General features: G+C 36.7%; 1 protein-coding gene across 1 annotated transcript in view; it reads left to right on the forward strand.

Annotated features, from left to right (window-relative positions):
- The window catches only part of LOC102829695 (neuron navigator 3-like), a 301,006-nt gene extending 300,473 nt beyond the window's left edge, over nucleotides 1-533 (forward strand). Inside the window, exons 12-13 of the mRNA XM_006876518.1 lie at nucleotides 186-305; nucleotides 530-533. Coding sequence (XP_006876580.1) covers nucleotides 186-305; nucleotides 530-533 — 124 coding nt within the window. The remainder of the gene's footprint in view (nucleotides 1-185; nucleotides 306-529) is intronic.
- Nucleotides 534-25,360: the final 24,827 nt, after the last annotated feature.

The following is a 25,360-nucleotide window of genomic DNA, read 5'->3' on the forward strand; positions in this document are numbered from 1 at the left end:
ATTTCCTAATAAACTTAAAACTGTATTTTAATTTGTCATGGCCAGTAGAATGTTTATATAGAAGAAACTCCAATAAAGCATGTTTGAGTAATTATTAAAAATTGTAAACACAGTTTGTTAAGCTAAATTGAATTACACAATAATGGCATTCAATTTGCTGTTGATTAACTAACATTTATTTTCAGATACATGACAGATGGAGGGCTAAATCTGTATACTAGAAGTCTGAACCGAATACCAGATACAGCATCTTCCAGGGATATCATCCAGAGAGGGGTTCATGATGTGACAGTGGATGCAGACAGGTAATATCACCAATATATGTGATGCTGGGGAGTGAATAATACAGGATTATAAATGAGGTCATATGAATTTTACAGTATAAGTGCAAATAATTTTTATTGTAATATAATGATTATTTTTTAACTATTTGAAAAACTAAGGTGATTTCATGTGCAAAATGCTTTTATCTCCTTTAGACTGAAAAAAAAAAATGTGCTGCTAATAAGACTATCTTTTTAAATTTCAGGTAATTGTTATGTAATGACAAATATTAGTATCTATAAAGCTGTAATTATAAACCTAGACTTATTTTCCTTACTTGAAAGGAACCCTGCTTGACTAATTCCTTTTGATTGAGATATTCTCAGATTTACCTTGGGGCTAATGATGAGAAGATTCCAAAATATTTCAGATTATCAGGTACCAAAGGCTTGAGGCTTTTCCTAAGGGTATTGTTGAAAATATATAACAACTCATGCTTTAGGTTAATTTCTGCTTCTCTTTTGTCTCAAATTGCTTAATAGATTGTGTCTGTTCATATAATAGTTATTGTTTTGTTGAAAATTGTCTTACCAATTGAATTGTTGCCGTTAGAGAATAGTGCCTTCATAAAATAATATTACAAGTCATTCCTGACATGTGAGAGAAAGATGAATCTTTCTGCTCCCACAAAGATTTACAGTCTTAGAAACCCTGTACTGGGTCACTGTGAGTCAGAACCAACTCAACAGCATTTAACAACAACAATTCCGGAAGTGATTTTGTGCCCTTAAATTGACTGCCCATTGCCCATTTCCAGTACTACTGTACGTCAATACCTGGGGTGCGTCCTTCTTCTTTAATTCAGAATTTATGAAGAATGCAAAGGTTAAAACTTAATGTATCCATATTTCAAAATAATACCTGTGTAGGATCATTGAAATATTTGAATGCAATCAGTACCAAGACTAGGCAGTGAATTCTGCTATTAGTCTTTGAATTTCTCCTTATTGATTTCTGTTGATATCTTAACTCGTGGTGACCAGAGGACTGGTCTTAGCTCTCATTTGGTATGTCTCCCAGTCTGTGTACCATGTGTATATGAAGTTTGTGGTTAAACATGGCTCCCAGAAACATTTTCCCAAATCCCACCTCTGTCAACCCCTCTTCAACTGTTTTTCTCCCAGTCTCCTTCACTAACTTCAAACACACTGGACTTCTTTCTTTCCTTTTAGTAGTCTAAGCTCATTCCTGTATGAGGGCTTTTGAATTGCTGTTTTCTCCTCCTGGAATATCCTTTTCCATGTTTCTTGCACTAGTGCCTTCATCTCATCATTGGTCTCAGTTTAATGTTACCCTCTCTAACTGGTTAGCTAAGTTACGCTACCTTTACTGTCGCTTTCTTACCTACTGCTTTGTATTCTGTACTGTATATATCAATTCCCGGGTGTATTCTATTTAAAATTAATCTACATTTTGTTTAATGCATTATATTGTCTAATTTCTTTACTGCTAATTCCATGAGTGTTGATTGTAGATTTAAGTAAAATGAAATATTTGGCAGCATCAATTTTTCTTCATTTATCATATTATTTTAGTGGTCCAGTTGTAAGGTTTTCCATTTTCTTTACATTGAGGTTCAATCCATAATGAAGACTTTGATTTTCATCAGTATTTCAAGTCCTTTTCACTTCCAATAAGCAAATTGTGTCATCTGTATTTCACAGGTTGTTAGTCTTCCTCTATTCCTGATGCCATGTTCTTCATATAATCCAGTTTTTCAGATTATTTGCTCAGCATACAGATTTAATAGGTATGGTGAAAGGATATCTCCCTGGCACATACCTTTCCTGACTTTAAACCATTCAGTATCCCCTTGTTCTTTATTAACTACTGATCTTGAGCTCTATATAGATTCCTCTTAAGCACAATTAAATGGTGTGGAATTTCCATTCTTTGCATTTTTTCTAGTAATAAAAGCACAAAATATTACAGATAGCATTTTAAATTCCATTTTTAAAAAAAAATCCTTTTCTGAGTGTTTTCAAAGGATACCTTTTCTGGGCTCTTGAAACACGCCATTCAGTTGTTTGTTATGTGATAACATCTGTAATTTTATGCTTGTGACTATTTTAAGCCTAGAGTATGAGATACTTGAATGTAAGGATGGTGTCAAATTCATCTTTTTATCTGTAATGCTCAACAGCTCATGGAATTTCAATAAACATTTGTCACATGAATCAATGAAATAACTGCCATTTAGGAACATAAAAAATGTCAGCTAAAAAAAAATATAAAGGCATCAGAAAAGTAACTATACTATTTCAGGTATCATGTAGTCTAGTCTTCCAAACAGTGTTTCTTGTCCCATTAAATGATATTTGATATTTTTTTAAGAGTGGGTTTTCTAGAATTTGACTGACATGGACTATAATATTCCTTCTTAGAGAGTTAGAGTGTAATCTAACATACAAAGGTACTGAGAAGTCCTGCAACTCAAAATAAAACCTGCTTAACTGTATTTTATGCAGTGTTCCCTCTGCTTTTTCATTATTCATTACCCCACTTTTTTCTGCAGAATTATTTGATTCACACTTCAATAAATGCTTCTTTAGTCTAATGCCCTTCTTTAGTGACTATAACAATTAAAATCCAGAAGTATGAGCAGTTTTCCACGAGTATATAGCCAACATACTAGCAGTAGGGTTTCTTGCATCCTTTGTAGCCTTCAACTGCCTTAAAAGCGGTTTAAAAGTGGTTTATTTAAATAATATAAAAAATATATGAATTGATTCACTTTAGTAAATTGTTAAATGACAAGTCTTACAATAGTTCATTGACAAGAATTCCTAAACACCTAAAAGATCAACAGCTTTATTGTCTTTTTTATATATCTTAGGTTCTTTCTATAAAAAACTTTTACATGGTAATGTACTTACATAACATCCAAGTAACCACCTGGCCAGAATAGCAATGTACTTGATTTGTTTTTGCTGCTAGAGTGAAGGTTAGTTTTCCCTTTGATCAACTCTGGTTAAAACGTGGATGCACAATGGAGAGTATTTGTGTTGCTCTTACCTGCTATTTAAAATGGCCCAACGAAATGAGGAATTCTTTCAGCCATCAACTGTAGTTTAAGTATTTTATTGATCAAGGATAGCGCTTCTGTTTTGGTTTTTATACCAATTCAATGCCGTTGATTATGTTATTGTTGTTGTTAAGTGCCATCAAGTAGATTCCGTCTCATAGTGACTCTGCATAGGGTGTCCAAGGAGCAGCTGGTAGGTTTGAACTGCCAACCTTGTGGTTCACAGTCCAGTGCTGATCCACAGTGCCACACCAGAAGCCCACCATTGATTATATGCAAATCCATTTCCTTATTAATCTGCCTTAGAAACAATTATCAAATACTTATTATCTTTACAGACATGCATGTTAGAGAGTCTCTGGATACCTTACCAGCAATTTCCTAACAGATAGTTAAGAGATGTATATATATATATACACATTGAGCTCTGGTTTAATGAGGCTAATTCACACAAGATTATTTAGTCATGATGGGATCATGGGGCTCTGTATCACTGGGCTGTGAACCACACATCGTCAGTTCAAGCTCACCCTCCATTCTGCAGGGAAACATGAGACATTCTGCTTTCATGAAGATTTGCAGCCCTAGAAAACTTCTATACAGGGTTGCTCTGAGATTGAACTGGTATGACAGCACTTAAAAACAGCAACAACTATGACTATCTTTATACTGGCTCTTAAATGGGTATTAACAATATTTGATAAGAAAATATGTATTTCCCTAAGTGCCTGCTACTAAAATAGCACACCTGAGCCCAATTCTGCAACCACGGTGCCAATCCATCTCTTTGCACTAGCATGATCAATAAACTTTATAATTGACATTATATGTGAGACAACAAGCTCTTAGATCAGGTAATTTGCCAGTGGGTACTTAGCTTATAAATGATAGTGTCTGGATTAGAATCCAATGCCTGTGTTCTTACTATTTTCTATAAAACTATTAAAAAAATTTTTTCTCATACCTAAATGTTACTTTCTGATTTTGTAAAACATTTCCTAATCCCCTTTCACCTAAATATATCTATGAGATATGAACTTCAGTTTTATAATGATGGCTAAGTTACTTCAGAATGTAATCCTATTCCATTTCTATGGCAGATTGTCAATAGATCTAAAACAGAAATGATAGAACAATCTCTCCACATGTGCTAGAGCTTCTAAAAAGCTGACTAACTTAATATCAATAAAGCAGTTTAGTGGTTTTGTACTTTTTTAAATAAGAACCTGTCACAGTCTTGAAATCTAATGCCTGCTGAAATATCTGTTTCTAATGGGCTCAAGGAAATAACAGAAAAATGAAAAGAGGAGAAGTGTGTTCAGTTTATATACTGAAAAGCATTCACAGAGTAATAAATATGAGGGGGAAATCAATTTGAATATTTTTCTTGAAAGGCAATAATCAAAGGGAGATTGTGTCAGCTTATTTAATGGTTTAATTTGATTTACAAAATCACATCTTTATAGGAAATGTATTTTTTCCTCTTCAAGAACTACAGAGGATTTGTCTTTACTATTTTATTGTGTTTTAGGTAAAAATATAGCCAGCAAATTAGATTTCTATCCAATAATTTATACACAAGTTGTTCTATGACATGGAGTCTGGAACATTGACTCTCACCCTTTCCACCCCATCTGTCCCATTTCCATCCTTCCAGTTTCCCTGACTCTCTTTGTCTTCTCATCTTTACTTTCATATAAATGTTGACAGTTTGCAGTCATATAGCTGATTACTTAAAGGACCACATTCCTCAGAGGTGTCATTGCTTATTTTACAGGTCAATTAATTATATGACTAAAAGGTGACCTCCAGGAGTGCTTTCAGCTCTATGTAAAAAGAGTATGTTAGAGCAATAGTCTCAGAGGTGTTCTTGTTTCTATTACTCTAGTAAATTTGGTCTTTTCCGTTTTTTAAGCTTTTCCTATGAATCGAACGATAATTTATAGGGCAGATCATCAGCCTTGCACTCAACCAGTCATATTTTGTTTCATTGCAATGATTACAATCCCCTCCATTCACCATCGATATATTAACAGTATTTACCTCTATTCCCTCTTTTTTGTTTCTTTTTTTGATGTTCATTCAATTTTTGATGCATATTCATTTAAAGGACCAAAGGGCACATTTTGCAAGCCAACCTCCTGCGTTCAGACAAACAGCCTTTCTCATTCCATTGAGCATCCTAGAGTCCTCAGCTGCTCTATCTCTCTATGCCATCACCTTTGCGTCCAACTCTGATGTTGCTGATTCTCTGGTTAGGATTCTACCTTCTGCTCATGCTCTTTCCCCTCTTGATGAAAGATTAACTACTCCGCCCATTTTTGTTTCATGCCTTCTGTGTTTATACTTGTGACAATTGCAATTAGTCAAGGTAACAGTTACTCACTATTGAATCAAAAGAGTCCTATCACCATCCTGTCCAATCCCCTTTAACCAGACCTTCTGGACAAGAGGAAAACTAGTCAATGGAGATTCTATCTACCTTCCTTGTTCTGAACCTAAGTACACTCTTGAAAAATTTTAAGCCAGCTACTTCCTGCCTTTATAGACCCCCATTTTTGGTAGCCAGTGTCTAAATTGCCCATCTGTGTACTGAGAGGATAGGCTTGATCGTTGATGTGACGACTCCTTCCCACTTGGTTGGAATTTTAAGCAACTACATCCATAAGCAAAGGTCAAGCTCATCAAATTGTAGCAAATTTACACTTGCTTCCTGTATCAAACTTCTTTACCTTCCTCTAGTGAAGTTGTGATCAGCAATCCATCCAAGCTAGGTCAAATGGGCACTATCTCCAAGTTTCATGCCTCCCTCCACTTCAGATCAGTTGGCTGATTCACTCTCAGCTCTAGTCCCCAGTGGTTAGGTCAGTGTCCATGGTCTCAGAAGTTCCCAAGTCTCCCTAAACTTCAGACTAACCAGGCTTTCCTTTTCTCTCTCTCATCTCAAGGTTGATGGATGTCTATGGAACATGAATGAACTCAGCCCATATCTTGATTTCTGCCTTTTCCAAACTTCTACTCACAAATAGACCAAGAAGGCATGTCCTTTCAAGTGGGAATGTCCCACCTCAGAAGGTTCTGGATGGGGTTCAGCATTCCACCTAAGGCCCCATATTCTACAATGGCTTACTAAGAAGCCGATGTCACTTGGCAAATTCTAGTACCCCTTTTAGCTAGTCCAGTCAGTTATAGGCCAAAGATGCAGTCACAAGCTTTCTGTAATCATATTTCCCAATATTCCTTTCTATTCCACTTAAATGTCTATTTTACAATATTATGCAAGGAGAACAAATATCCACAAGACAATCATGTACCATAACATTATTTCCCCTCTTTTACCCATTTAAGGTGTGGTCTTTTTTTTAATGCATTTGAGGTTTGTTCCACATTTCTCTTTAATTCTATCTGGGACATTCTGTTACATCCCTGGTCAGAATAGTCTGTGGTGGTAGTTGGGCACCATCTAGTTCTTCTGGTCTCAAGCTAGAATGAGTTTGTGGTTCATGTAGGTCATTAGGTCTATGAACTACTTTCTTCCTTGAGTCTTTGTTTTCCTTTACTCTCTTTTGCACCAGATAGGAAGAGAGCATCTGTATCTAGTTGGTCACATGCAATCTTTTAAGACAGATGCTAATCATCAAACTAGGATGAAGAATGTTATCTTATGAAATAAGTGTTTCAAATTGATCACATTATCCCAAGAAACTATAATACCAAACCCTCAAACTCAGTAAATGAGTCCCACAAGGTGTTTGGATATGTGTAGGAAGTATCCATTACTGTACTCCCTATGTGTTTGATTGTATATGTGAATATCCATGAAGCTCATGTAAACTATATCTGTATGAGTATTGCTACAAAATCATAGAGAAGTCTTTATTAAATGAAAATATCAACATGAAAAGCAATTTTTTTTTAAACATTCCTCCACTGAAAAATTCCACCTGTGAAGGTGGTCATTCCATCTCTGATCTTCCCCCAAGGAATTCTCTGCTCTTCAATTTACATCATGTCAAAATGGCAGTTTAGATATCCTTGAAGAACTCAAATCATGTTCCTTTTAAATGTTCTTAGAGTTATGGGAACACAAAGGAATCTGGACGGGCTAGATCAAGGCCTAAGGGTAAATAGGTAATGTTTCCAAATGAAATGCTCCTAGGATAGCTTTTGCTACCCTCTAATGAGTAGATGCAGTGACATGATGGGACTGGTTTTTATCTTATCAATGTAGTTTTCCATTTTCAAAAAATGTATAATCATTCTGTATCATTCAAGAAAATCTTTCAGGATTACCCTTTTGTCCCCTAAATCAGTCATCATAACCTTCTTACCTGACTTTTCTACCTTGAATTTAATTGGTGAGACAGGATCCCTCAGAAGCCACTGTTGTGATTCAACCTTGTTTTTGAAGGCACCCTAATATGACTAAGTCAAGTGTATCACTGAGAGAATTTGTCTTCAGTCATTCACGGATTGCAGAGACATGTTTAAACATTTTGTTTGGAAAAAACCCATGCATGTATGAACTGGAACCTTAATAACAATACATTTTTACCTACCCTTATATGCACACACATACTCCTATACATCTTCCTACACCAATCTGGCATACCTAGCTACCTGTGTAACCACCCACATATGCTTTGCTTGTTATCACTGTTATTTATATATATCATTTACCATTGTTGTTAGGTGCCGTTGAGTCGGTTTTGACTCATAGCCTGTTTAGGGTTTCAGAGGCTGTAAATCTTTTGGGAAGTAGAAAGCCATATCTTTCTCCTGAAGAGTGGCTGCTGGCTTTGAACTGCTGAATTTGTGATTAGCAGTCTAGTGTTTATCCTACAGAGCCACCAGCTTTCTCGTGCTTACCTCTCAGAGTCTTCATTTGCCTTGGACAAATTCTGCTGAGTTTCTTCATATTATGTATTATATCTTTCCCACGACCAGAATTCATATGCGTCAAAAATCTAGTAAGTGATTTCCTCTCCCTTCCTCTCCCACCCCTGGTAACCATAAAAGAACAGTGTTTCTTGTATGTATATCTATCCTTGACTTTTCACAAAAGTGATAACATGCAATATTTTTATTTTGTGTTTGACGATATTTCACTCAGCATAATGTCCTCTAGATTCACCTTTGTTGGGATGAATTCTTTTTTTAATAGACAAGCTAAGACATTCAACTTTAGATCATTAAATTGAGGGCTTCTGCTGGCAGCTGATATATTCTACATCTTTCTCACTCTAACTGTACAGAGTAAGACATGAGCTTATTTATTAGAGGCATATATGATTGATTTATATTCCTTTTGCTTTTTTTTAAAAAAAACATAGTTTATGTTTAAAATGGTTAGTTATTTCCAATAGCTTAAAACATGTTTTAAAGCATTAACAGAGCTTCCACATGTTTGTTTTGTTATAAACAGTAAATTGACATATTATCATCATACATGAGTGCTTAGTTTCTAAGTTAAATAGTTATTTTACTATTAAATTTGTTTTCAAGATTATCGAGTAAAATTCACAGAATACACTAAATCATAAAAAATAATATAAAAATCGTTCACAGCCCTCGCACCCCAAGACATCCAAGGATTTTGCTTTGATAAATTTCCTGTCAGTCTTGCTCATCCTCTCTATTTAGACAGTTTGGATTATACAAAGATCAATTTAGTATTCTGTTTCTTACTTAATATTTGAAAATGAACATTACCATGTAGTACTAAACAACATCATAAGACATGAATGATTGCATGCTGTTCTATCATATAGGCTAAGTTAAATGTAAGGAGCTGGTTCAATCGAACTAGCTCTTTACATAAAATTTAGTTAAGCTATTCATCAAATTTCTGATATATTGACAAAATCATTAGCAGAACTCACAAGTGCAAGCTGTATGCTTATGTCCCGATCTTTGGCTCCTAAGTAGACAGAGTTTGAAACCTACTATAAGAACAAGTCCCATGTATATGCATGTACATGTGTGTGTAAGGGGTTTGATTTTATTATCATATAAGTGTCATTCTTTAAGATAAAGTTTTAATTTAAATTTTTACTTTTAATTTTAGGTTTTTCATTTCAAGTTTGTGTCTAAAGTTTTGTCAGCTGTTGTTTTTAGGTGCTGTTGAGTAAGTTCTGACTCCTAGTGACCCTGTACTCAACAGAATGAAACACTGCCTGGTCTTGCACTATCCTCAAAATTGTTGTTATACTTGAGCCCATTGTTGCTGCCACTGTATTAATCCATCTTTGGGGGATCTTCCTTTTCTTTCACTCACCGTCTCCTTTTTCAAGTATGATGTCCTTTTCCAGGCAATGGTCCCTCTTCTTGATATGTTCAAACATAAGAGATGAAATCTTACCATTCTCACTTCTAAGGAACATTCTGGTTGTATTTCTTCCAACACAGATTTAATTTTCCTTCTGGCAGGCTGTGGTACTTTCAGTATTCTTAACCAGCACCATAATACAATTGCATTGATTCTTCTCTGGTCTTTCATATTCATTGTCCAACTTTTGTATGTATACAAAGCGATTGGAAATACCCTGTATTGTGTCAGGCACACCTTAGTCCTCAAACTGACATGTGCTCTTGAATATTTTAGAGGTCTTCTATAGCAGATTTGCCAAATGCAATACGCTATTAGATCTCTTAACTGCTGCTTTGCTGAGTGTTGATTGTGGATCCAAACAAACTGAAATATTTGACCACTTCAATCTTTTCTCCATTTATCATGATATTATTTATAGGTCTAGTTGTGATGATTTTGTTTACTTTATATTGAGGTGCAATACATACTGAAGGCTGTAGTCTTTAATATTCATCAATATTTAAAGCCCTCTCTGCTTTCAGCAAGCAAGGTTGTGTCCTCTGTAAAATGCAGATTGTTAATGTCTTCCTCCAATCCTGATGATATGTTCTTCTTCAGATAATTCAGCATCTCAGATTATTTGTTAAGCATGTAATTGTCAGGTCATATGGCAAGCCAGATGCAGGATCCAGACCCAGCATAAAGTAAGCCTGGCAGCATAGTGGGTTATGCTAAACTAGTACAGCAGTTTCAACCCACCAGAAGCTCCATGGGAGAATAATGAGACTTTCTACTCCCATAAAGACTTAAAATCCCATAAAAATCTAGCCTTGATTTGCAGGAACCAATTTCATGGTACACTACCATGCTGTAAGCGAAAAAAAAAAAAACCCAAAAATATTTGATGCAACATACAAGGAAAAATAGTCATTACAACTAAAGTCCTCATTTCTGCAACTCATCTCATGGTCATGGCCATAGCTGGTATTTGGAACTATTTTCTTTCCTTTCATATTTCATATCCCCTTTGTCCTGTGCAAACACCTCAGCTAGTCATGACATTTTGCCCTGGGGGTAACCCAAACCATCATTCCCAAAAGTAGTTATGTTGACACATTAGTAGTTATGTTAGATTTGGATTGTTTACCATTAACTTTACTCACAGGACATGCTAGTACTAAGAGATGTTCTAAGGAACCTTCTGGATTCTATCCATATTCTTCTTCGCCTCCATTATGTGATGTCAGTCCAATATCCCCTTGGTAATCAAGATCATTCACGCCACTCAGTGCAGTAATTCCCTTCTTTTCCTGTTGATCCAGAGGCATGAAGTGGTCAGGGGTCAGTCTTAACTTCCAGTTCAATGGATCATTGGTGTCTTCAGGTGAGAATATTCCTACCTTTGAAACTAAAACCTCCAGACCTGAAGAGCATAGGGTTACAGGGACAGGAAACAAAAATTTTACAAATTTACAGGGTCACTAGGAATAGTAGTGAGTGGTATCACTCCTGTGCCCACCCCTTGGTTCCTGTACCTGTGAATCCTGGCCATTAGAGAAATAGCACCATATACTGGGTGCTGGTTTAGAGCATATACAGCCTCCTGGAGAACATGGCCTCAACCCTGCAAGGTATTGCCACCTGCTGGTATCATAATTGTGTCTTTACAAGGCTATTCTATTGTTCAGTCAAGTCAGCTGCTTTAGGATGATGAGGAATATAGTAAAATGGATGAATTCGGTGGGTGTTGGCTCATTGCCACACTTTATTTGCTATTGAGTCCCTGGATCTGAGGCGATGCTGGAGAGATACCATGACAGTGAATGAGACGTTCCATAAGTCCATGGATAGTCATTTTGGCAGAAGTATTACAGGCAGGAAGGCAAATCTGTTTCCAGAGTTTAGTGTCTATTCCAGTAAAAACAAAATGTTATCCTTTTCATGATAGATGTGATTTGATGTAATCAATCTGCCACCAAGTTGCTGGCTGATCTCCCTGAGGAATGGTCCCATATTGTGGACTCAGTGTTGGTTTCTCCTGCTTGTAGATTAGACATCTAACAGTGGCTGTAGCCAAAACAGTGTTAATGAGAGGAAGTGTATGATGCTGAGACTATGCAAGCTGCTGAGCTCCATCTATACCATCAGAGCTACTTTGTTCATGAGCTCATTGGGTAATGATAGGAGTGGCTGGGGAAAGAGGAATGATTACTTTCCACATTCATTTTATCCACTTGAATGTTAAAATCCTCTGCTGAGATAGCCCTTTAATGAACTATCTCATTAATCACAAATATCTTCATATTGGGACTCATTCAGAGAGGTCTGTCTACATATCTCTTCCTGCTCCTCCTTGTCACCAGGTTTTTAATCATATTCCTTCCAAATCCCTGACTATTCAGCCAAACCATTTACCACAGTCCATGAATCAGTATATAGTCTCACATCTGGCCATTTCTCCTTCCAAGCAAAATGAACAACCAGATGAATTGCTCAAAGTTGTACCCATTAGGATGATTTCCTTTCCCTTCAGGGAAGTCCCAGAAAGGGGCTGTAATGCTGCAGTTGTCCACATTTGAGTGATGTCTGTGTATGGTGCAGATTCATCTGTTAATCAAACATGAGATTTCTTTTCTTCAGTCAACTGATCATAAGGATTGCCTCACCTCAAAAGGCAGAGGTCTAGGCTGATAGAGAGAAGGTCGCTGTGTACTAAAGTATGGCATAGTGATGAAGAGTTGATATACTCCGATAAGGTAAGATGGTGGAGGTGTGTTGTTGGCCTTATCAACTGAGACAAACTGCTTCTAGTGATCCTTTGAAACTGGAATCAAGAAAAAGGAATTGGCCAGATTAATAAGTGCATAGAAAATACCAGGAGATGTATTCATTTGCTCAAGCAATGAAAGTACATCTGGAACAGCAGCTACCATTGGAGTCAACACCTTGTTAACTTTATAATAACCCACTGTTTTTATCCAAGATCCATCTGTTGATTTTTTTGCAAAGGCTGATTGTTGTTGTTGTTAAGTGCCATTGAGTTGATTCCTACCCATAGCGACCCTGCGTAGGATTTCCAAGGAGCAGCTGGTGAGCTTGAACCACTGACCTTGCAGTTCAAACGATTTTGCAGTCTGATGCATTAGTCCACAGTGCATTAGGTGAATTAAATAGAAATTCAGTGGAAATCACCATCTTTGCTTCCTTCAAATCTTTGGTAGTGGCACGGAACTCTGTAATCCCTCCAGGAATGAAGTATTGCATTTGGTTTACTGTTTTCTTTGGTAGAGGCAGCTCTAATAGCTTCCATTTTGGATTGCTTCCATAATGTCCCTTATTACACGTTTCAGTAACTCAGTGTGATTCTACCAATTGCTGAGTATGTCTTTTCCTACTATGCATTCTGACAGTGTGGAAATCACTACAGGATGAGTTCCAGGATCCACTGTTAGATAGACCTTAGATAAAACTAATAACTTGACCTCCATACTCCCCAACTCTGATTAGTGGGCCATGGTGACATTTTGCTTCTTCTGGAATTAGTGTCAATTCAGAGCCAATGTAATTCCTGAAAGGTCTGATTATTTTCTTTTCTCCAATTAACAGCCACTCTTTTTAAAGGCCCTGCGCAATACTGCAGGCCACTGGCTCAATTGCTAAAAACCAGAGGTCAAATGACAAGCCAGATGCAGGATCCAGACCCAGCAAAAAGCAAGCAAACTTTGCCTGAGTGTCCAATATATTGGAAGCAGGCCACACCCCCAAGGAAACTTCCTTTCAGTTGATTGGCTACTATTGCAGATTTCATCATGGCGTATTACTACATCTTGACTGTGAAGCCACTGAGAATCCTGGCACATTCAAGTTAATGCAAAACCTTAACTATCACACTATTGAAAACCCAAATATTTATAAATAAAAATGAAAGTAAATTATAATAAATACTTTGAATTGATTGACTACTTGGTGTCAGGTATAATTTTTGGTATGCAGCTCTGGTGGAACAGTGGTTAAGTAAACAGCTGCTAAATAAAATGGCAGTAGTTTGAACCCACCAGCTACTTCATAGGAGAAAGATGTAGTAGTCCAATTCTGTAGAGATTTACAGCCTTGGAAACCTTCTGTTGATGTTGTTGTGAAGTGCTGTTGAGTTGGTTCTGACCCATAGCAACCCTGTATAGGGATTCAGAGGAGCAGCTTGGGAGCTCAAACTGCTGACCTTGCAGTTCAAACAGCTTTGCAGTCTGGCGCATTAACCCACAGTGCTACACCAGGAATCTCTGGGGCAGTTTTAATCCTGCCCTATAGGGTTACTATGAGTCAGGTTTGATTTTATGGCAGTGGGTTTAGTTTGGATAAGTTTACAGATCTTAGTACTTTACATATATTGATTAATACTCATGAACACCTTCTGAATTTAATACAATTTTTCTTTATTGCAAATGAAATATACAATATGCAGTTCCATAATAAGGACCAAACAATTGAAGAACAGGCAATAATAACACAATTGTGAAAGTGACAAGACAGAAGGAGTTCTAAATGATTTAGCAGCACCATTGAACATTGAGAACACTATGGTATAAGTTAAGAAGCAACTCATTTTGCACAGCAGGAACCCCAAAGTATGGGAAATTGTAGGATTGTTTACCTTCAGATGTATAGATGAATACAAAATGAAAACAAGAGTAATTCAATGAAAGACTTAATAAGCAGTTAGTAAGAGCTGGAAGTCATCAGGACTGTCTTGTCTTATTGGGTCTCACACGATTTCTTTGTTTGACTAGGTACAGTCTGGCCATTTTTCCATCACTCATTTTAATAGAAAATATTTGTGTTTTCATTCTCTTACACAGGTTCTGGCTTTCACAGGTTTTAGTGTTTGTCCAAAACCCAAACCCTAAATAACTGAGCAACTGCTTCATTGCTATCTTGTAAAAGACTGAGGAATTATTCTTTAGGGAGGGTAAAAGAAAGGGAATTTGGATGGGAAACATTGCCCAGTTGTGGTTTGAGTATGAGGTAATTGAATGAAGTTTAAATAATGAATGTTGAGATTCCCCCAATTGTTCTCCCTCTTGGATCCTATAACCCTGGCAACCAGGTATGACTTTATCTCATCAAGACACTTATTTACCCTTTCCTTTTCTCATATACATGAAATATGCTCATTGAAAACTGAAATCACTATAAATAATCTGTGTCTGGATAAAATACAGTACTGTGTGGTAGCATTTAAACAATAACTTAGGGAAAACAGCTTTGGATTTGGATCTCTCATTTTTTATACCAGCTAAACCACTTGCTGGCTGACTTGCGTTTGCCTCATTTTCATGATTCTGAAATGAAAGAAATATTGTTGTTGTCATGTGCCATGGAGTCGGTTCCAGTAATTAATAACTATATTAGGCCTCTTTTGATTGTAAGTGATAGAAAATCACATTAGAACTGTCTTAAGGGGGAAAAAAGCCATACATTATTCCCATAACTAAGAAGTCCAATGGCAAGTCTGAATTTGGATATTGCTGAAATGAAAAGTATCCATTTCCACTTATCTTTGCCTTGACTAGAATATTTTATATTAGTTGTCTTCAATCTGAGATATAACTGTCCTTTCACTATGGCAACACACTATCCAAACCAAAACCAAATCCACTACTATTGAAGCATTTCCAAATGATAGCAACGCTATAGAACAGAGCACAACTGCTTCATAGGATTTCTGAGACTGTAAATCTTTACAAAAGTAGGTTGTTTTATGCTTCTTCCTCAGATTGGTGGACGGTTTCAATCCATCTACCCTTCAGTTAGTTACCCAGTGCTTAGCCCAGTGCACTATGAGTCCTCCTTAACATATTACCAAAAAGCAAAACAAAATCCACTGTCCTTGAATTGATTTTAACTCACAGTGACCACATACAGGGTTTCCAAGATTGTAAATCATTATAGAAGCAGAGAACCTAATGTCTTGCCTATGAAATTTCTGGTGGATTTGAACTACTAACCTTGTAGTAAGCTGCCCATTGCCTAATGCATAGCACCATCAGGGTTCCTTTAACACACTATCAGTGCTACATAATTCAAGGTTCAAGTTCAGTGGGAGAAAGTCCCTGCAAGGTTACTGAGCCTCGTGAATTGATCATGCATCCATTCCTGAACCAATTACCATGGCCAAGAGACATCTTAACTACCTAAATTCTTATATCTTAACATACGTGTGCCTGGTGTTGCTATACACCTTCTCTATGTCCTCCTTCTTATATTGTCAACCTGGGCACTCTGACGCTGCCTTCTAACCTCACCTCACATTGCAGTGTATATACTTGCTGTCCACACCATCCTCCTGTTTCATGTCTTTGATCATTTCTAGAATACCCATATTCACAAATTGTGCTCATCCTACAAGAATCCAGTTCTAGTGTAATCTGTGTCAAAGAACTTTCCTCAGAAACCTCACAGTAGGCTCAGTGTGTACAATGTATGTCAATATTATCATTTATCATATGATTTTCATGGATTTTGTTGGTGCCTGCCTTTCCCAGAAGCCTTAGAAATATCTAGACAGCCATTGAGTCCTATTTATCCCAGTACCCTAAATATGAACTGCAGTTCTTGTAAAAAAAAATATACACCTGCTACCCTAAAATATGAAATCCCATTGCATTATTTGCTTCTGATTTTATACATCTTTCCACATTGTGCTGAAAATGTTTACTGAATATGTTATCTGACTTTATATTCTTAGCATCTAGCTCACAGTCTGCTGTCCTGTGTTCAATCACTATTTATGAAATGAGTTAAAAATTAATGAGTGAATTAATTGCTTTATCTTTTGAAAGCTATTTAATTAGCAAAGGTATAAAAAGAAACATGTAGATAGGAATGTTTTTAATATCATTGTGGAGGAGAATTTATTAAGTGCCAACTTTTCTCAAAACCTTATTATCTGAAATATTGCAATTTGCTTCTGTTTGCTCATGAACTTTAAGGATTTCTGCTTAATGAACTTTAAATAAAATTTTTGACCAGACCTTCCAAACAAGAAATTTAAAGAGAAAGTAAACTACTAGGTAAACAAAGGCCTTTTTAAAATTCTTTTTAGAAATTCTGCTTTAGGTATGTTTTAATTTGCTTCCAAGGAAGTACAGTTCTCATCACTGAATTTAGAGTGAAATTACATTTTCCTCAAATTTAGTATATGTTTTTTTAAATTGCTTTTTCTTTAAAAGGCACTACAATTATATTTCATAGACTGTTAGGTTTCTTAAATTTTTTCTACATCTGTTTTTTGTTTATATTAATTATGTTAAGTCAGGCAAGTTATTTAAAATTTCTGTTTTACAAGTAAAACATAAAAGCTCAAAGAAATTACCTGAACTACCAAATAGTAGAGTCCTGGTGTGGCATTAACCTGTGGGTTAATATCCAAGACTGTAAAAGCCGTTTGACCTGAAAGATTGGTGGTTCAAGCTCACCAGCTCCTCCTCAGAAATCCTATACAGGGTCACTGTGGGTCAGAACCAACTTGACGGCACTTAACAACAACAACCAATAATTAAATGGTAATGATGTAACTGAACTCAATTTAATTCTTGTCTAGATTAGGGTCCAGAAAATGTTTTCCATAAAAGGTCAGATAGTAAAATTTAGGCTTTCTGTGACAAGAAGCAAAATCAAGGATATTATGTTCAAACTCACCAGCTGCTCCTTAGAAACCCAATGGAGTCGCTATGGGTTGGAACCAGCTCGACGGCGCTAACAACAAGAACTATGTTGCTAAGTGCTGTTGAGTTGATTCTGACCCATAGTGAGCCTGTATAGGGTTAACATAGCAGTTCAAAACTATCAGCCATTCTGTGGGAGAAAGATAAGGCTTTCAGCGCCTGTAAAGATTTATAGCCTCAGAAACCCTATTCAGGGTTGCTAGGAGTCAAAACTGACTGTATGGCAGACCCCCACCCCCACCACTATAGGGTTTCCAGTAGGGGCTAGTGAGTTTCAACCTCCTTCCTTGCAGTTCAAACCAACTTTTTGGTTTGAGTGCTTATCCTACAGTACCACACCAAGGCTGTTATTGTTGTTAAGTGCCTTCAAGTCGATTGTACACCATAGCGACCCTGTATAAGGTTTCCAAGGAGCGACTGGTGAGCTTGAACCACCAATCTTGTGGTTCAAATCAACTTTGCAGTCCAGTGTGTTAACCCACCAAGGTACTTAAATAAGAAGAGAGAAAATAAATTACCTGATATTTTTTTTAATCCATGTAAAAATATTTTAAAGAAACATTTCAGTTCATGGGGTCTTCATAAACAATTTTAGCTTACTAGTTTGACCAAGATCAGTTTGCCAGCTCCTGTTAATATGTTATTCCTAGATCTGATACTCTTTCTTACTCTCTTTGCACTATATCAAAGTCAGTTTCTATTTGAAAAGAAATTAACAAGTAGGAGAATTGGATCTCACGTTTCCTATACTTCTGAATTAAAATCCGTTGCTTCTTTCTCAAGAGCCCTGCATCATGATAGTAGACAAATAGACTTGCACTGAGCCTATAGAAAGATGATCTGATAAGACATGCTCTCCAGCCCTAGAAAACATCCAGAAGAAAATGTGAAAAAACACAGTATATCTGATTATTTATCCTCTTTACCAACTTAGTAGTGATTTAGATGAAAATAATCTAATTATGAGAAAAGAATAATAATTCTGGCTATATTTCTACCAAATATTCTGCTGGTTTTTTAAGTCTTAGACTCTATTATTCCAGAATTTTTTGGGGAAAAGGCTTACAAACAAATAACACCTTCCTGTGTCTGAAGAGCCATCAGAATTGACTCTAAAATAAAATGGTCATTTGAAATCTCCAGCTGTGAATGTGCCTTGCTGTTTGGAAGCATCATACCTTTGTAGTTATGACTCTTGTCACAAGCAGAACCAATATGCCACTGTGTTTACATTCCGTGTAAGGCCTGGTGAGCAAAGGGATTCTAAAGAGTTTATATATTTTTAATGAAAATGTAAAGTTGAAAGTTTAGATATAAAAACTTAGCTTTATAGCCTGTTTACCTGAACGTTCTTGGGGGACAAAAATGATCTCTACTGATCCATTTTAATTATATTTTTTATTTCCAAACCTATTTTAATAAACTATTATAAAGAATATAATATGTGACATAGAAGAATATTTTATAGGATATCAGGCACAATTCTACTTTTGCCTTTTCTTCATAGAAGAATGAATCCCTGTGAGGTGTAAAGGACTGATGTAGTAGTAGGCGGCTAATTGAAAGTTTGACAGTTCAAGTCCACCAGAGGCACCTCCGAAGAAATGCCTGGCAATCTACTATCTAAAAAATCAGCCACTGAAAACACTATATAGATCCTAGTTCTACTCTGAAGCATATTGGGTCATCATGAGTCAGAATGAGTCCATTACAACTGAAAGTACTAAGTTAGTTTTTTTTAACTTTCACGTCCACACAAATAAGAAAACTTCTGTAGTTATAGATTGGCAAGATCCCCACTGCATTTACCTTACCAGATTGGAACTACTAGCGAGTGTTTCCATCTTTTGATACCTGTTGGATATCAAACTCACCAGCTGTCACTGAGTGAACTCTGGCTCAGCAGGACCTCAGCGTTAGAAGATGTTGCTCAGTCTTACATCGTCTTCACAATCGCCAGGGTGTTTGAGTCCGCCATAGGGAGTATTGTGTCAACCCATCTCACCAAGGGCAGCTTTCCCTTTGCTTCACCAAACATGATGTCTTCCTCTAGCTATTGATTGCTCCAGAGGAGTTGTGCAAAGCAAAATATTTGGACAATGATTTGTTGTAAATCTGTAAAGATTTTCAATGGCTAATTTTGGGAAGTAAATCACCAGGCCCTTCTTCCTAGTCTCTTCATTTGGAAGCTCCACTGAAACCCATCCACCATGGGTGATCCAGTGGCATAGCTTCCAACATCGTAGTCATACACAAGCTATAACAGCGTGACAAAATAATAGACAAGTGATGGTCCATACCTGAAAATGATTTCCTTCCCTATGTAATCCAGAAGAGCCAGGAGAAGCTTCTGATATTTGTTTATCTATGTATCATATGTTATACCCCGTGCCTTACTTTCACAGTCAGAGATAGTAAGGGACAGTATCCTGCATTTTGAAAATGAAAGAGTAATAATTTTACTGTAATAAATGTGCTCTGTTTATGTTCTAATACCTTAAGAAATCCTTTTCTTTATTGTTTTACCATTGTGCTGACAACAGAATCTCAAACTGGGTTTTTCATGTGGATTTTCTTGTAACTGACACTTCACTTGAGAATATTCTGGAAAAGAATATAGTTAACAATTTTTCTAAATTAAAAACATCTGTCACATAGTAGGTACTAAGTGTGCATTGAAGAATAAAGGTTCCAAAGCCCAGTAGAAAGTGGGAAATGAAAGTATTACATTCCCTGGCAAGCAAGCCACAGTAGCAGAGCAGGCTTCCTTCTTTCATTTTCTAAGGATCAATAGAACTCCTTTGTAAAATGAAATCGTCTGTGTGATGTAGAAAGTGAACCTCAAATAAACTTTAAATGTTTTATGTCTTGAAACACGCTTTTAAAAATAAATTTTCACCTGCAGAAATGTTCTTTTCAGACTAAAGGCTTAATCACTTAAAGAGATACTCTTCTTGCAATTCTGATTCCATTGTTATTGTAATGACAGTAACTCATTAACACAATAGGTGTTAATATTGATTATGACTTTTAGATTTCACAGTTTTTATCTAAAATAGATCATAGCTCTTGATCAACTGCTGCTTTGGAGATTTTCCAAGATATTGGACCAATGCTTCATGGTAAAATAATAGTGTTCAACTTGATAATGGTAGTCATTAGGGACTGTGGACTTTTTTTCTTATAATGATGCTCTGTTTCACAAAATCCAATAATCTATGTAGTCATTGGTGCAGAATTAACCATGAAAGTCAAGCGCATACTGCAGGTGCAATCAGGTACAATTATCTCAAACTTTATTAGCTAAGCACATGTGTCCAATAATAACAAATACGCTAATTCAAAATTCCATCAACTACAGGTAATTTAACAATCATCAATGAAATCTGGTGGTTTTCAGAGATTGCATCCATGTGAAAAGCTAGCAAGTATGCAGAAAAAAGAAATGAAGCAGAAAATTTGAGAAGTCAGATTTTTATTTTTTATTTTTTGTTTTACAAGAAAAACCTACCAAAGTATATGACTTTGTATATTGTATATATAAAAATTCAGTTAATTATATTGTTATAAAATTTCTAATATATTTTTTCTATAGTCATTACAATGTATTAAGAGAGAATGAAGTTGATTTTTCAGATTCACAGGGATCCATTTTGAGAAACTCTGTATTGGTAAAAGTCAACAGACACTATCATGCCTCTTTATGTATGTTGTTGATGTTAAGTGCCGTCAAGTTGATTCCAACCCATAGTGACCCTTTATAGGGTTTCCGAGGAGCAGCTGGTAAGCTTGAACCGCTAACCTTGCAGTTCAAACGGCTTTGCAGTCTGGTGTATTAACCCACAATGCCACACCAGGACTCCACTCTTTTAGGTAGATACAATTAATGAGTCTGGTAATCAACTCTGCAAGATTTAAGGTGGTCCCCAGTGCAGAATGGAGAGCTTGGTACTCAGTACAGTTGAAGCCTCCCAGGTGGATATGAATGGCAGGCACTGAGTCTGGGAAATGTTCTAAGTTCTTCTCAGTTTGTCATCTGCCTATCTTGCCAAGTTTCATGCTCATCATCAGTATTTACTCTCATTATCTCTTCTTGCTTTCTCTCTTAAATCTTTGTGATTTGAATTACAGTAAGCTTTCACACAAAGCTTACATAGGAGTCACACTTGGTGTCTAAGCTTAGACACAAAGCTTACATGGTGTGGCACTGTAGGATAACTGGACTACTGTGGTGCTGTGGGTTATTGCGCCAGGCTGAAAAGCCATTTGTACTACAAGGTCGGTGGTTCAAACTCACCAGCTGCTCTTCAGAAACACTATACAGGGTCGCTATGGGTTGACACTGACATGACAGCACTTCACAATAACTAATTGCAAGGTCATTGGTTCAAATCCACCAGCCGCTCCTCTGAGATCCTATACAAGGTCATTTAAGTCAGAAACAACTCAATGGCACTTAATAACAATATAGGTTTTCTAAGGCTGTAAATCTTTACGAGAGCAGAAAGTTTTATTTCTGAGGTACAGCTGATAAATTTGAATTACTGACCTTGTAGTTCAAACCAACCTTATGGGTGAATGCTTATCCTACAACACCACATACGGGTCTCAGTGAGTAGGAACTGACTTAGTAGAAGTGAGTTTGCTTGATGGTACATGTCTTACTGGCCACCAAAAAAACTCTGACCAACAACTATTTACTCACATGGAAAATCTGGTAGGGAGAGGTCTGGAAATGACAAACACTTTCTAAAACACATAGCAGTTCTTTTTGTGTACCAGTGCTGAGCTCCCTTTCCTGAGAGTCTACTTCTTCTGGGATTGAGGATAAGTTCCCTCATTACTGAGTCTTCCACACTTAGCTATCCCTTTCTATTGATAATCCGCATTGTGTGATCATACCACAAAGATAACTTTCCATTATAAGATGTCAATCTTCTTAAAGACAAGAATAGTAATTGGATGTTTTCCTTGGTGCTGTTAATTCTTCTCATTCCTTGCTATGTACATATGTTCAAAAATAGATGGGTGGATGAGTTGTCTTATCTTAGCTCTGTAAAGTTAATGACCTATTTTCAAGATCTTTATACACATTTTAAAAACAATTTGTTCTTTTTATTTTAGGCAAATTTTAACTTGAAGATAACAAGTTATATGTTCAGTGCATTAATATTTGATTTGTTTTAGGTATGCTTCACATGGTTTCTGTTCATGTATTATTATACAAAAACAGTGTACAATAGAGTTAGCATTTTTAACAGAAGATATTTGATTTGTAATCTATCATTACATACAACAGACTTTAAAACTATGATTTAATGTGCTAATAAACAGGTTATCCCTCAGCCCCATAGTCTTACACCCACATAGTTGTGTCATTGTGGTTAAGTGCCGTAGAGTCGGTTCTGACTCATAATGGCCTTATGCACAACCAGATATACTGCCCAGTCCTGTGCCAGTCTCACAATTGTTATTATGCTTGTACCCATTGCTGCTGCCACTAGGCCAAGCCACCTAATTCAGGGTTTTAATACTCTTCTCCAACACCATATAGTTGCGTAGGTCACCCTTTTTGTAACACTGTTTCCCATACCTTCACAATATCTGAAACTCTTCCACAGTTTCTTTTAGAAGATAAGATCACAGTCAGTGAAATTACCCTTTATCATGTATCCCTTCATGAAACACACTCTTTCCTTCATCCTTTCACTGAAAACTGCCTCTTCGCTGTCAACATGCTTCCTTTGCAGCCTTTTCCCATAGACCTCCCACTACTGGGCATGGATGTTGTTGTTAAGTACCTTAGAGTCATTTCCAACTCTTAGCTACCTTGTGCAGAGATTTGGAGGAGTGACTGGTGTGTTTGAACCACTAACTTTGTGACTAGCAGTGCAGTGCTTATCCTACAGTAGCCCACCAGGAGCAGTGGGTTAAATATCCTCCTTCCCATAAACCATTTTTACTCCTTCCTCCCTAAAAATAGCTATTTTTGAAACCCCTATCAATCTAGACCCCCTGCTATTCCTGCCTGGTGGGATTCCAAGAACCTTATCATTTTCCCTCATTCCATCAAGATTTATCTCGCATTTTTGTGTCACATTCTCTCACATTACCACTGCCATAACTCATTGCAAATTAAATCTCCATGCCCCCTTCTACTCGCTCAGCTTCTCAGGACCTTGGCACCTTACCCTCTAATGAACTTTCCTTCCATTCTACATAAAGCAAATTCTCCCCCACTACTCAATGGCACATAACAACAACAACCATACCTTAGAATTTGTCATTAATAAAAGCCTCGCCTTCTCTATTAGAATGGTTTTAAAGTCCTGATGTGATGTTTTAGGATAAGCACTGGACCACAAGGTCAGTTTGAACCTCAAGGTTGGCAGTTCAAACTCACCAGCTGCTAATGGGATACATTATATAGGTTCAATATGAATCATATCTGAACTGACGGCACTTAACAATAATAACAACTCTCTTACAATCATCTCTTGTTCATTCTCATTTATTATCCAAGCTCCAATAAAAATATAATATAATCAGGACTTAAGAATTATTGATCCTCAACTTTCCAGCATCCTATAATAACCTCCACATTTCCCCGTAGTCTATGTACAAGTTAGGTTACATGATCCACCAAAAAAAAAAAATGACTTTATTGCATGTACCCTACACTCCACTGCCTCTTCCTCTGCCTATTTGGCTAACAAACCTAAACCTTAGTTAACTACAATATTCCATCTATTCTGCACCAACCCAGCTGAATGAGACTGAAGACAAGTTCAAAAATGAGGTACATCAGTTTTATAAGTTCATGACCAGAAGTCTAAGCTGGCCTTCTATATTTCCTTAGTCCAATCACTCATACATTTTCCAACTGCTAATTCACACTGTTTTCCTCAAGCATCTAATCTCTCTTTTGCATCCTGATTACCAGTTAGCATGCTTCCCATTTGACTGAGAAAATGGAGCCAATCCAAACATAATTACCGCTACCCTGTGTCCTACTTAGACTGTAAGCTTAATTTTGCCTTACCTCAGGTTACTGTAGAGGCCCAGAGTGGTGTGTGCAAGAGGTTAATGCACTTAGTCTCTAACCATCAAGACGGAGTCCACCCAAAGCACCTTGGAAGGAAGACTTGCTGCTGACTGACTTCCTAAAAACATGACATTGAAAACCCAATGGAGCACAGTTCTGCTCTGGCACACATTGGATTGCTGTGAATCGGGGTTGACTCAGCAACTGTTTCTTTTGTTACTATGTATGGGAGTCTTGGTGTCGTGCTGACCACAAGAGTGGTGGTTCAAACCCACCAGCCATTCCTCAAAATCCCCATATGATTTAGAACTGCACTTAACAGCAACAACAACAATGTCTGAGTATCATGAATGAGCACAGCTATAATCAGTTTATTCACTGGCTCCCACTCCCTCTCTCATGCACAACCTTGTAGCTTCAGTTATGTGTAAAATGGCGTGCATCCTTTTTTTTTTTTTTCTACTCTACTAGTTTATTCCCATCAGCATATTTACCGATTGAAGTATCCCTCACCGTTAACAAAATAAAGCAAAATGAAACAAACAAACAAAAAACAACAAACCCTTAAATCTATCAATCCCTTGAACCCCACCACTTTCTTTCTTTGTCTTTATAACCAAACCTAGAAAAAGAGGATTTTGTTTGTTTGTTTTCAATTCTTGCCATAACTGTTTTTTTTTCTGCTCCCATTCTTTCATGTATCCACTTCATTCCAATTTTCACCCCATCATTCCTGCTAAATAGTTCTTGGTACTCATAATTGATTTTGCATATATGTTACTAAATTCAGTGATTAATTCTCAATTCTCATCTTACTTGATCTACCAACTCTATTTGATGCACTTGATTACTTGGTGTCTGTGACACTCTTTTTTTCCCATTGTTATTTGGTTAGGGGAGTGAATTGATTATCAAATTTCACTGAGGAATCG

Source organism: Chrysochloris asiatica, unplaced genomic scaffold (genome assembly GCF_000296735.1).
Source record: "Chrysochloris asiatica unplaced genomic scaffold, ChrAsi1.0 scaffold00387, whole genome shotgun sequence".
NCBI classification, from domain to species: Eukaryota; Metazoa; Chordata; class Mammalia; order Afrosoricida; family Chrysochloridae; genus Chrysochloris; species Chrysochloris asiatica.